The 14,930-nt window shown below is 37.1% G+C and overlaps 2 protein-coding genes across 2 annotated transcripts in view; both read right to left on the bottom strand.

The window, feature by feature from the left end:
- LOC134823189 (polyunsaturated fatty acid 5-lipoxygenase-like) overlaps positions 1-14,930 on the bottom strand; it is a 1,185,970-nt gene that overhangs the window by 124,262 nt on the left and 1,046,778 nt on the right. The gene's annotated exons all lie outside the window — the stretch shown is intronic.
- Positions 5,122-11,790, bottom strand: LOC134823720 (uncharacterized). The gene is made up of 3 exons (XM_063835252.1): positions 11,713-11,790; positions 7,851-8,847; positions 5,122-5,159 (listed from the first exon to the last, which is right to left on the bottom strand). The coding sequence occupies exons 1-3, from the start codon at positions 11,788-11,790 to the stop codon at positions 5,122-5,124; spliced, it is 1,113 nt and encodes a 370-aa protein (XP_063691322.1).

Genomic DNA, 14,930 nt, shown 5'->3' with positions numbered 1-14,930 from the left:
ATGATATACACCGTTCCTTGAATTTAAAGTTCAGTAATTTAAAGTTAAAGTATAAAACAGTTATAAGTAAACTTCGGACTATTAACTTATGTGAGAAAATATTTCTTGGGGATTCTGAGGAATATTGAGATGTTAGTTGTAATTCTATATCATGTAGTATGAACCCAAATTAAAGAGTAGAAGGTCTTATTATATATAGATTATTTTTATTTTAATCTTTAGAAGTATAGACATTAAACGTTCGGAGATAAATTGTATTATAATCATACTCTGCATTAATTGTTAATTACGTTATCGGACTTAATTATTACGGACATATTTTCATGGACATCATTTTCAAGGTCTTACTTTATAATTCACTTATATTCAGAATGAAAGGAATCGTTTCGGGGGTTGTGTTTTTTGTAGGAGTGAGCACAGAGAAAAAAAAACAAAAAATAGCCCCCAATACAGCGAAGTCTATCTGTCTAAAACAACAATGATTGAAGAAGGAGGGGAGGTGCAGATATATCGGTTACAAATAATCTACGAATCTTAAGCAAATAGAGACTGCTTACATAATTGCCATACTTCATTTTGTACAACAATTTCAAGATTACCGTTACGCTTACATTGAACATTTTACTTTATAATTCACTTATATTCAGAAAATGAAAGGTATAGTATCAAGAGTGCTTTTTTACGTGTATTTATTGAAAGCTACCTCATCGATCGAAGAAGGAGGGGAGGTACAGATTTATCGGTGGTGGGCCTCACAACCCACCCCGAACCTAGAGGTAATGCTTCTTATGCGATACCAATAATTTTAGAAGTTCAGGTAAATTTATATATAAATGTCATATATTATCTTTGTAATAATTATTAACCTTTTATAATGTTCATAGGTAGAATGATATATTCCTTGAATTTAAAGTTCTCAACTTATTACCGGAGTTGCTATCAATCAGAACCGAAAGTCGAGTATAAACAGTTAATAGTAAAGATCCCTATAGTAGAGGCTGTTACGGGCAAATATCACGCTTTTTTGCTCGAGCCCTGGGACTTCTTTTAGGGTTCTTATGTGATAGAATGCAGTGTACTGAACACTCTGACGGTATCGGGAACCTTCTAGAGCCTTCAGAAGCTGTGTTGTGAGCACTTTACTGCCAAAACTTCGGACATAATACAATACGGAGATCCGATGACGTATGATATAATTGGTCGGCAACCCTGGTAATCATTGGTATACGGTCATCATCGACAACAGAACTCGACAGGTATGCTTTATTCAAAATATTATATAAAATCAATTTAAACTGAGAAGCTTTTGCGATTGGTCTGATCAGGCACGTAGCCAGGGGGGTAGCTATCACCAAAAAATTTACTAGAATTATTTCTAACTCAAATATAACGGCACCAAAATAGAGCCATAATGATCAAAACCACTTCCTAATACTAAACAACTTTAAAAGTGTAGATACTCTATCTAGATTAAAGAGCTAATTCAAAACTGATGCTTTATCTCAACTCCTATATCTTCAGTGAGATCCAGAAGGGGGAGTGTTCCCAAACAATAAAACCAAAACCTTAACCACCCGTACCTCCAAGAACAGTAACACCACAACCTCTCATTTCAAAACAACACGAGAGTTAGTTTACTTTTTAATTTATTATCATTCTCTATTTAATCATTCTCTTATCTCATTTCAAAACAACACGAGAGTAAGTTTACTTTTTAATTTATTATCATTCTCTATTTAATCATTCTCTTATCTCATTTCAAAACAACACGAGAGTAAGTTTACTTTTTAATTTATTATCATTCTCTATTTAATCATTCTCTCATCTCATTTCAAAACAACACGAGAGTTAGTTTTTAATTTATTAAGTTATCATCATTCTCCATTTAATCATTCTCTTATCACATTTCAAAACTGTACAGACAAACCGAATAGAATCCACGGCGGAATACACTTTGTTCTAGAAACTATTGTACCTTAGAATTTGAAGTTCTACCGTTGTTTTGAAATGTCTCCTAGTGTCATCTATATTGTTAAAACTGTGTTATGTATTTAGACTGAGTTTTGCTCTATGAACTAGTATTGAACTATTTTCATGTTGTTTCTTATATTAATTCGATTTTTACTTTAGCCATGGACGAATCAAAATTGTAATAAAAAAGTGATCACATCCCTGAAAGTGACATCCCTATTGGACCTGGAACTGTAAAGTATCTTAAGACATCCAAGACAATGAACAATAAGGACATACAGAAGTTTGCAATACCGAATCTCGAAGGTCGAGTTAAAGTTATATCGTATTTCCCCGAATCAGAAGCTGACTTTTTAACGGTAATTTTATTTAAACCCTCTCACAATATTGAATACTTTTTTTTAGATAGTGACAGATATTGACTAAGATAAATACACTAGAATGTAAAACTATAATGTTAACTCCTATTTAATGATATTTCAGCTTTACATAAAGGAACATCGCTGGAACATCAGGCTGGATATTGGAAGTGTAGGGGCTGCTCTTATTACATTAACTTCCGCGCAGCAGAGGTAGATGTAATGAATGTGACAAAAAAAAGAACCATGACGAACGATAGACTTAGCAGCTTGGCTGTTATCTCTATCGAGAACTGTACCGCAAGACAGCTCGAGAAGAAAGAGCTGGCCAAGTTGTACTTGCGCTCTCCAAACCGAAGAATGCTGCGAGATTTGGGATTTGATTTTTGAACTGTAAATTGTAAATAGTATTGTAATTTGTAAAATATAAATTGTTTTTTTAATTTCCATAAGTAGTAATATAAAGCCCCCTTTGACCCACCTGAAAATATCTTGTAAAAAGTTCGAGCATTTTCGACACTTGTAAAAATTTCGAGCATTTTCCGATACTTGTAAAAATTTAAGCTTTTAGGGGTTATTCAGTAACCCTTTTTAAAGAGTTCTCCCGTTCTAATGTTTCTCTAACCGAATTCAAGCTCACAGTAAATATAGAACATTTTTAAAATCATCTGATATGATTTATTATTATTATTGGAATGGAGAGCAGTCAATTCAATCATATTAGAACCAAGTTATATATTCGGATTGTGCTTTACTCTATGAACTAATATTGAGTTATTTTCATGTTTCTTATACTGATTTAATGTTTCCTTAGATGGATGAAAACAACAACAAAAAACACACATATGTGAAGGGGATTGTGAAATTCCTGAGGGAAAAAACCACCGTAAACGGAAAACAGATGTTGATGTTTGCGGTGGTCGGAGACCCGACGGAGGTCTGTAGTTATTTGCCCTCGTCTAACGAGGAAAGATTCAACGTAAGTCTTAGTGGATATTGTTTTTAAATACATGATTCACAAATGATTTTTATGGTAATAGTTAAGCCTTAAATAAAAAATAAGAAACTTTAATGAATAAACAAAAAATGTTATCTATGTTGTATCTTACAGAGAGAGACAAGAAAATGTTTTTTTTTTAATACTAGAACGGGGTCTCAATCGAGGGGATCGCATCGATATCAAACGGGTATCATACACTAAAAGTATGGGAAAAGAACATCCCTGAAACCAACCCGGGACTCGCTCCAAAGAAGAAGAGGACTTCAAGACCCCCCTACCGCCTCAAGCAAGGGGAAAAGTTTAGTGAGTAACTTAATGTTTTCTTTCTAAACTAGTTTTTATCATGACTTTCATTGTAACAAGACGTATATTTAAATACACAAGTAATACTTGTGTAAGTTTACTTTTTAATTTATTATCATTCTCTATTTAATCATTCTCTCATCTCATTTCAAAACAACACGAGAGTTAGTTTTTAATTTATTATCATTCTCCATTTAATCATTCTCTTATCTCATTTCAAAACTGTACAGACAAACCGAATAGAATCCACGGCGGAATACACTTTGTTCTAGAAACTACTGTACCTTAGATTTTGAAGTTCTACCGTTGTTTTGAAATGTCTCCTAGTGTCATCTATATTGTTAAAACTGTGTTATGTATTCAGACTGAGTTTTGCTCTATGAACTAGTATTGAACTATTTTCATGTTGTTTCTTATATTAATTCGATGTTTACTTTAGCCATGGAATCTACAAGCGAAAAGAGATATACCTATGTAAAAGGGGTCATCAAGTTCCTCCGCAACAAGTCCACTAACAACGGCAAACCGATGCAAATGTTTGCCGTTGTAGGCGAGCACACTGAGGTGTGTTTCCTGATGAAGAAGACCGATTCATGGTAAATCTTAGATATTATATTTTTTAAATACATGATTCACAAATGACTTTAATAATAATTAATCCGTAAATAAAGATAAGAAACTTTAATGAATAAACAAATCTTCATCTTAGTCAGAAAAATGTTATCTATGTTGTATCCTACTGAGAGAAAAGAACATGTTTTCTCATGAATAAAAAAATGAAGGCATTGCCGCCACTACGAATGGGTATGTAACCCTGAAAGTATTTGAAAAGCAGCCTGTCACTGCCCCGGCTATAAAAAAGAAAAGACTGAAAAAAAGACTAGTGTTTACTTTCACAACACGAAAGGGTAAATTGTTGTTCAGATTTTATTTGTTTTTTAAAAAGGTATTTCAATATATCTAGATCTTGAATTTAACAATACATTTTTGTCACTTGCAGGTATGATAATCATTTCTAATAAAGAGCTTGGCAGCAAGTCTAAGAATAAAAGACGTTGATGTTTTGGGGCCAACAGCTGAGAAGTATACACAAATGTCGACATCCCTGTTTGTTATCCATGACTCTATGAGCCATCTAATCGGAAGTTTGGATAACCTATGCGCTAGTCTCCTTCAACGAGGTGAGGTTGGATTCACTTGGGTTCGACAAGAGTTTCCCGATGAGGAGAAATTTAAGTGTGCTTTAAGAAAACTTGGTTACAACGTTTATGATATGATAATATGTCACTGCTCAAGAGTTTTCTCACGACTAAAGACTCTCTAAAGGAATAAGAACGACTTAGAAGGGACTTGATACAAATATGAGACAATTGTGATATTAATGTGTATTATGAACAATTTGATAAACATTTCATTCAATAAGTGTATTTCAATAGATCCAAGAAATGAGACTCAATTAAACTCAATATAACAAGGTATACCCTACGATTACATTGATGGATTCTCAAGATTCGAAGAGAAGATACCTGATAGGAGTAAATTCTATAACAAACTCAATGAAAGCGATCTTTCAGAAGACGAATATCAGCGTCTATTGAAAACTTGCAAAGTTTCTGGAATTGAAACATTGGGGGAACTACACGATCTTTATCTCAAAATAGACGTACTCATTCTCTGCTGTGTCTTTGAAGATTACCGTCGGCTTGGTATGAAAATGTTTCGCTTAGACCCTGCGCACTATATTAGGTATGTACTATAGACAAGAAAGCTGCAGATCTTTAACACTCAAATTTCTACCACTTCAGTACTTACATAACATATGATATAAACTTATTACAGTAACTGTAATTTCAATTTAACTTTATTTTTAGTAGCCCTAGCTATTCCTTTGATGCAATGCTCCATACAACAAACGTGGAGTTAGAACTGCTGCAAACTTCAGAAATGTACAGTTTCTTTGAGAGAGGTATATGAAATTACATAAACATTGAATTTTAAAATTCCTATGCTTAAATCTATCAGCTAAAATTTCAAAACCATTTTCTTTTGAAACACATATCATTTTTATCAGGAATGAGAGGCGGCTGCAGCTCTATATTCAAGAGGCTGGCAACAGCACACAACGAGACTGCAAACTTCAATTACGACCCAAGATGCGAAAAGTCCAGCATATTTTTATATTTTACACAGTGAGTTAATCTTGATTACTAGATTTTGAAAATACAATTATTATTTATTTATTACAAGACATCCCTTCATAATCAATATTTTTTAGGATTGTAATAACTTGTATGGTGCCTGTATGATGATGAAGCTCCCACACTCACAATTTCGCTGGCTGACAGAGAATGAACGAGAAAACTTTAATGTGCAAGACTTCGATGCTACTGGAGATTATGGGGTGGTATGGGAGGTATTACAATGAAATTTTCATTTTTAACAAATGATACAATTAGCTCGTTTCTTAATCGTAAATTAAAAGAGTTTTGTATGATTCTTAAAATCTATAAACTTTAGGTTGAAATTACATATCCTGATCACCTCTATGAAGCCCATCGGGATTTCCCCTTAGTATAGCTCCGAAAAAAAGAGATATCACCAAAGAAATGAGTGATGAAATACGAAAGTTTCTGGAAAATAACGATATGAAGTTCACCACTCAAAATCGGTTGACTCAAACTTTCCTACCGAAGGAACGTTACGTTTGTCATATAACATAGTTGTTACAAAAATTAGATTTGTAAACTCTAATTCTAAAGGAAAACAAAAAGCTACAAGGAAAAAAGGATCGTCAAGATTGAAGTGGATGAAAACTAAAGAGGCGGTCGAAGTACCTAAAAAGGAGACAAAGAAACCAAAAAAAATCATATTGAATAAACCAATAAAGAAAAGGAAAAGGCAATCGACCACAGAAAAATCTCCTAAAATAGGACTGACTAAGACTTTTAGACTCGAAGAAGCACTGGAAGTTGCTACTCAAGCTTCGTCTACCGACGTTGCTCATATCGATGTTGTGTAAGAAGACTGCGACCACGGCAGCCCCCACCAAGAAGCGTGCAACCACGCTCAGTGAGCAGGATAAAGCTGACTACTACTACTACTATGTCGGAGCTAAGTCCGATCTACGCCAGAAAACCCCCTCCATATATCCCTGTCCCGCATCAGGGTTCGCAGTTCCTCTTTAGAGTTTGTCCCAACTTCCTTCAGTAACATAGACAAGTAGCTTTGTCTTGGTCGGCCTTGCTGTGCTCTACCGTGCGTAGGTTCCCATAAGACTAAATCACTGGCAAGTAGCTCAGGATGTCGGATGCAGTGTCCCGCCATTTTTAATCTCCTGCTTCGTAACTTGTTTGACAGCCTTGGGAGGCTACCATACAAAGTTATATTGCTGACCTTGTCCTTCCATGAGATACCCAGCACCATACGCAACATCTTTGTGTATGTCCCGTCCAAACTTTTCTCTTGAGCCTTTGTCAGTGTCCAGGTTTCTGATCCGTAGAGCAGTACTGATTCACAAGCCGCTATGAACAATCTAATCTTTAGGCTCTTTGACAGTTTGGATTTCCAGATATCCTTCAGTCTATGTAGGGCACCCCACGCTTTTCCCTTTCTAACCCTTATCTCCCTATCTGTGCTCTCAATCCAGGAGCCTAAGTAGATGAAATCATCTACATTTTCTATGGCTTCCCCGGATCGACTTTGTAGGTCGCTAGATCGATCCTCCATATTCAGTGTCATGACCTTGGTCTTGCCTTCGTTTATGTGTAGTCCCACGCTTGCTGCCGCCGATTCTACTCTGAGCAGGAACTCGTTAGCCTTCTCCATGTCCTCAGATATAAGTGCTATATCATCTGCAAAGTCCACATCGGTGATGATCTTGGGCCCCACTCTTCTGCTTTTTCTACGTTCGAGGGTGAGTCCAAGTCGCTCCGCATCATCGCCTATGGCTTGCCTCATACAGTAGTCGATGACTATTGCAAAGAGGTAAGGTGCTAAGGTATCACCCTGTAACACACCTGCAAGTATCTCGAACAATTCAGTTTCTCCGTCTGGAGTTAGGACTTTGGCCATTGTCTTCTCGTACATGAGCCGTATAAGCTGCACGATTTTGACTGGAATGCCGTAAGCTTCTAGAATCTTTAGCATTTTCCCACGATGTACACTGTCGAAAGCCTTCTTAAAGTCTATAAATGTCAGAACAGCTGGCAGTTTCCGACTCTTGACACCCTCTATAAGACGTCTCAGTACCAATATCTGTTGAGTTGTTGACCTTCCTGGTCTGAATCCATTCTGGTTTCTACGCAGAATTGTCTCGATTTCTGGCTTCAACCGGTTTAGAACCATCTTGTTTAGAGACTTGGCAACTAGGGATGACAAGCTTATTCCCCGATAGTTCATTGGTTCGCTAAGGTCGCCCTTCTTTGGAATTGGTATGATGTTGGCAGTTGACCATTGGTCTGGTTTCTCACCTTTCAATAGAGCATTGTTACAGAAGTCTAAGACAATTAGATCAAGGTCGCATCGTTTTAAGACTTCTGGGGCTATGTTGTCGTCACCCCATGCTTTCCCTTCCTTTATGCTGGACTTTGCTTTCCTGTACTCATCCAACGTAAACGGTTCTGTTCCGATATTCAGAGGTGGGTGGACTGGATCAATATCCTCTTCCGCGTTCTCTACCGTCGGTGGTGAGCCGAGAAGAGTAGCAAAATAGTCCTTCCATTTCTGAACCCTTTCCGTTGGTGAGTTTCCCTTGATTTTGCCAGTATATGATGGAGCTTTACCTGTGATCTTGTTGATCATGGTCCAGCTTTTAGCATGTCTGCCCTGCCAACTTGCTTCCTCCAGTTCCCGGACCTGCCCCTCCAGCAGGTGCTCTTTGGCTGCTTGATAAGCATCGCCTAGCTTCTGTTTGCCCTCTTGAACAGCTATTCGGTTGTCTTCTGTAGCATCTGAGTGGTATTTTATGCTACATTCCCTCAGCTTCAGCCTGGCAATCTCAACACTTGGAGTCGCTGAGATTTTACATCTTTTCTTTTTCTCCTTTTCAGGTAGTAAAAGTCGAGAAGTTGTCCTATTCGCATCAATAAAGCATTGGTACCTTTCTGTTGCCGTCTGATCATCCTTTTCAAGTATGGAAAAGCGGTTTTTAACTTCCACTGTGTACCTCTCTTGTAGAGCGATATCAGTTTTAAGTTTAGACCAGTCCAGATAAAGCTGAAGTGACACAAATTGTTACCCTATAGAGGACTATAAATATTATATATTTGTAATAATTTAAAGTTAAAGTATAAAACAGTTAATAGTAAACTAAGGACTATTAACTTATGTGAGAAAATATTTCTTGGGGATTCTGAAGATGTAATTATTTTATATCCATTCTATGATTCTTATTATATGTGAAACAGTCACCTCAGCAAAAGCCGGCTCAGTGAGCAGGATAAGGCAGAAGTGACACAAATTGTTACCCTATAGAGGACTATTAATGTTATATTATCGTAATTAATTAAATAATTAACCTTTTATAATGTTCATAGGTAGAATGTTATTCACCGTTCTTTGAATTTAAAGTTCAGTAATTTAAAGTTAAAGTATAAAACAGTTAAAAGTAAAGTTAGGACTTTTAACTTATGTGAGAAAATATTTCTTGGGGATTCTAAAGATGGGAGGGAGATTTGATGAATATAGAGATTTTGATTGTAATTCTATATCATGTACCCAAATTAAAGAGTAGAAGTTCCTATATAGATTATTTTTATTTTTATCTTTAGAAGTATAGACATTAGACGTTCGGAGATAAATTGTATTATAATCATACTCTGCATTAATTGTTAATTACCTTATCGGACTTAATAATCACGGACATTATTATTCACAGACATTATTTTCATGGGTCCATCATTTTCACGCTAAGGTCTCTTACCTAAACTTAGAAAAACAACTAAGATTTCCGTTACATTTACATTGGACAATTTACTTTATAATTTACTTAATTTCAGAACATGAAAGGTATAGTATCGGAGGTTGTGTTCTACGTAGGGGTCAGCACTGAAAAGAAGACAAAGAACTGTAGCCAATATAACGAGGTATATCTCTCGAAAACAGTTATATCTTCAATGTAATAATTTTTAACCTTTTATAATGTTCATAGGTAGAATGATATTCACCGTTCCTTGAATTTAAAGTTCTCAACTTATTACCGGAGTTCAAATGCTATCAATCAGAACCGAAAGTCGAGTATAAAACAGTTAATAGTAAAGATCCCTAAAGTGGCAAAAGTAGTTTTGCTGCTATTAATCCTAGCTGTTCACGGGAACAAGTTGTAAACTTGACAGGTAAGTAACTTTTCTCTACACTTCAGATTTGTCTTAAACTGTCACGTTATACTACTTTGCTTTACTATTACACCTTTCAATAATCAATATGTCCAAACGAGGAATATCTTCTAAGGTTCAGCAACCATTAAGACAGTTAGTTTACTTTTTCATTCACCTTTTTTATCATTCGACATTGTATGAACCTCACTGTTAATTTGTCCACATTATTTTATTATCACGACCTTTAAGAAACCTTTTTGAAACACTGCACCAGCTAGAGAAAGTATATCGATGCTGTTCCGTGGCTCCCTAAATCCACAACAGATCTTGTTCAAGTCATAGTCTGTGACTCAGATAATGAACACTGTATGCTCCAGACCTGCAAGGATTGCAAGGATCTCCAACTATTTGATAAGATAAAAGCAAGACCTGGAAGCTCTAACACGCATGAAGTAGAGTACGAACAGTGGGAAAAGCCAGATGGAGAAAGATTGAAAAGAAGAACGCATTCCGGAACAGTTTTTTCTGTCCTTGACCTACGCCGGTATATACCTTCTAGTCAATCTCTTGCTACTCCAAGTCCCCTAAGATATCTGATCTAAAGTTCGTGCTAGTTATATAATATATATGAAATATATTTTTGTTTGCTTTAATTGATACTAAATAAAATTGTTGTTTTCTTGAAATTGATGTTTTCTTACAGGGACAGACGCTTGAGGAAATGAGCAGAAACCAAGCTAAACTTATTTTTACCTTTATTAGATATCTTTCTTATTATTATTATGTATATCTTTATATAATATCTTTTTATCTTATTATATCTTTATATCTTTCAATCTGAATCTTTTTCTTTATAATTTCGCTATTTTTAACTTCCATATATATCTTCTTTATTAAAAACATCTTTGTCTTCATTTTTCTTTTATGTTTATTTAGATCATCGTATTTCTTAATCTTTTTTAAGATTTAAATCACCTCCTGGAGCCAGATGTCGCCCACACTCGTGGAAAGACACTAATACCACGACTTAAGAAAACAAAGGTTATCAGGGCAAGGACACAAGTGTAAATGAACTAAAAGACGGTCTGCGAGAAGGAGTGGAACTTGGCAAGATCAAGGTCTTCAAACATTGTAAATTTGGGCAATCGTCCAGTTCAAGAGATCCTCCAGCTGATGATGAAAGCTCTGAGAGTGACGATGCAGACAATAATTTCATGCGGATAAAGCCACAGCGGTCCTAAAGGCAAGTGCAAACCTAGTTGCTGACATCATCAACAAGATTCCGGCTTTTCAACATTCAAGACAAGGAGCACCGGTTGTAAGATTCCCAATCGGTCGTAAGATTCCCAATCGGTGCTTACATTGGCAGTAAAAGGCCAAGTAGTGGGATATCATTTGCTGCTATTGCTGCTATGGCCCTAGCTACTGCTACCTCCGCCCGCGCCCCTGCTACCACCGCCCCTGCTTAGCAGGAAGACAAGTCAACACGATAACTTGCAAGATTGTGCTAAACGGTTGTGGGTAAACTCTGATCCAGTATTAGAACACTTACGGTTAAAGGCTCTTCCCATCTGTAAGAAATGTTGAAAGCTACTTCAAGTGATAATTTTGATATTGTGGTCTGACTATTTATTCAATGTTTTAACCAATTTTAGGATTTAATTTTCAACCTTTTAAACACAGATTTAACAGTTTTATTTTAACAGCATAATTTTAACCTTATAGTTATAGAGGACTATAAATGTAAACGGTATTGACATCCAACGGAGGGGAGGTAGATGCAGGTGTAACGGAAACTGACATAATTAAGAGGACCAGACACAGGAGCGTAGTCACGAGACATAAGTGATGAGAAATCAAAATAAATTAAGATTCCTGGCACAAAAAGATCAAATAGGACCGGGTCCTATGCTAAGGAAGAGAATCCACGGCGGAATAGTACATAATAGACGTAAGTATTATATATATAGTAAGCATTGTACATAATAGACGTAAACGGGCAGGAGAATTTACAACTACTGTCATAGCAAGATGGAAAAAACCACCTCCAAACCCTACTTCAACATTGGCAGTAATAGTATAAGTAGTGGGATATCATTTGCTGCTATTGCTGCTATCATGGCCCCATGCCAGCTACTGCTACCTCCCTGCTGCCGCCCCTATTGCTGCTGCAGTCCCTGTTATAGCCGCCCCTGCTGCTGGTACAGCCCCCAGCTGAGTCAAGAAGCGCAAGTTGGAGAAGAAGAGTCAGAAAAGAGTAAAGATGAAGAGACTGAAAGAAGTAGTTCGTGGAAGAGGAAGGTTACGGATAAGTTGGAAGTTCTTTAAAAAGAAGGACCAATAAACGTAACCTTAGACGAAATGAGGAGAATGAATAAACAGGTGAGAGACTCTCTCATAGCAGACAACATATCCACGGAAGAGAGGAAGAAATGGGATGTGCTGTGGGAGTTTCTGGGATTGTTCGTAACGATTGTGGATCCGTGGGGAGCAATGCTAACTTGGGACGCCTGCTCTGGGCAGGATAGATATAAAGAAAATTTCTTTATGATCTTGAATCCAGGAAGGTCATTTAATAGCAGCAGGACAGAAGACTCTTGCTACAGCGGATTGAAGAGTGTGATACCAATGAAGTACGGAATAAGCAGAGGACACATAGAGAACTACAAACAGAATAGGCTTAACGGAATTCCGTTAAAACCTAAGCCCGGAAATGTAGAGCAATTGATGCAGAGTGGATCTAAGAACAAGGAAGTCGTACAAGTGACGCGGGGAATCGAGGAGAAAGGGAGCGTCGACAGAACAGCAGGAGGAATTGCTCACTGGGAGAGAGAACGGCAGGAAGATGACAGAAAAGACGAAGAAAACAGAAGAAGAAGAGATAGAGATGCACGTGAAGAAGCGGAGAGACGAAGAAGAAGAAACTTGGCGGAAAGAAGAGAAATGGTCCAGCAGAGATTGGCAGAGGAAGGAAATAGACATCGCAGGCAACAAGAATGGAAAGCGCAGCCAGAAAGATATTATTATAATGCACGAGACAGACGGAGGGGAACTGAAAGATGGCACGGAGACAACAGAAGAGATGGAGATGCGCGTGAAAGAGAAGAAGCAACGGAGAGACAGAGTTTGAGAAGCCTGGAAAAAAGAAAAGAAGAGGAAAGAAGAGCAGTGGAAGAAGAGGAAAGACAGCGCAGGCAAGAAGAACAGAGGCTAGCAGAAAGAAGGAGAATTGAAAGAAAAGAAGAAGAAAGAAGAGCAGTGGAAGAAGAGGACAGACAGCGCAGGCAATACGAACAGAGAGAAGCAGAAAGAAGAAGAATTGAAGTACAAGAAGAGAAGAGAAGAGCAGAAGAAATGAAGAGGATCAAAGAAGAAGAGGAATGTAGGAGGGAAGAACTAAGAGTAGAAATGATGAGGAAACAGCAGGAAGTCATGCGAAAAGAAACTGAAGAAAGATGCAAGGAAAGACATAAAGAAAACATCAGGATTCAATTATATAAGATTCCTAGGCAAATTGGAGAACGGGGACTATACTTAGGGGATTTGCCTGAAAGTATAGATGGTTGGAGCAAGCATATCGGAGCAAGGAGCACGATAAGACCGGAGCCAGTGTTTATGGGGAGGCTGAAAGAGGCAAAGATCGAGGGAGCGGAGATGGACTTCGATGCGGCTACCTTGCCCGAGGGAATTCCCTCTAAGGCAAGGAAGCAAGTATCAGAAATAATCAGTACGGAGTTGGGAGTATTTGTTGGAGACAAAGAGGATTTCATCAGAGTCTTGAATAGACTAGCACTCACTGAGAGTGGAATTGACGGCCAAAGATGTGTGCTACGGGATAACTGAAGAGGAAAGAGCAGCAGTGGAATGGAAACGCGACGATAACAACAGGAAGGAGAGGAACATCTGGCTCAGTGAGCAGGACAAAGCTGAAGTGACACAAATTATTACCTTATAGAGACTATAAATATTATATATTTGTAATAATTATTAACCTTTTTATTATTATTTATAATGTTCAGAGGTAGAATGATATACACCGTTCCTTGAATTTAAAGTTCTCAACTTATTACCAGAGTTTAACTGCTATTAATCAGAACTCAAAGTCGAGTATAAAACAGTTAATAGTAAACTTAGGACTATTAATTTAATGTGCGATAATATGTGTAATCAAAATATTGACTAGTAGAACTACAAGAACCGATCCCTAAGATCCCTAGAGTGGCAAAAGTAACTTTCACCGAAACATTTACAACAATTATATTATATAATATATATTTGTAGTTTGACAACTTAAATATAGACCCACCTAAAATAGAGCCATAATGATCAAATTGTATACACTAACCCTAATTAGGAGTGTTTATTCGTCATTAACATTTTGCTAATTTGGGGAGACCATACTATTACACTGAGGCTAACCCTAGATAACAATTATATAGTGTACACTTTAACTTGAACACTGCTGCACCTGCGGAAACCCCTAAACGTTATGTCTACGTGAAGGGGACTATAAAGTTTTTAAGGAGTAAATCTACACAACAGGGAAAGCCCATGCTCATGTTCGCCATTGTCGGCGAGCATACGGAAGTATGCACGTACTTTCCGTCAGAGGGGGAAGAGCTCTTCACCGTAAGTGGATATTATTTTGCTTTAAATATATAATTCACAAATGATTTTTATAGTAGTGATTAATCCTTAAATAAACTGTAACACTGAGTGTTACAGTGCTGACACAAAAAGCGGAGATCCCTGCAAAAAGTGCACCGCTCCGGTTAACCAGGGGTTGCCAGAGGAGGTGTTATTGAAAGTAAGTTATATCTTTATATATTGTTATGGTTGTTACTAACTATCGTAGCATGGAGCTTTAGCTGACTTTTATCAGAAAGGTGAGTGTACATCTATTTCATTGGTGACTGAAGTAAACTACGATCTACACACCAGAAGAGTGAAGAGTGGATCGTAAATGTGATTTTCCGATGCAGG

Source organism: Bolinopsis microptera, chromosome 11, assembly GCF_026151205.1.
Source record: "Bolinopsis microptera isolate Bmic1 chromosome 11, MBARI_Bmic_1.0, whole genome shotgun sequence".
NCBI classification, from domain to species: Eukaryota; Metazoa; Ctenophora; class Tentaculata; order Lobata; family Bolinopsidae; genus Bolinopsis; species Bolinopsis microptera.
Note: the sequence above shows the minus strand (reverse complement) of the source record. Positions and strands in the feature narration are given on the sequence as shown.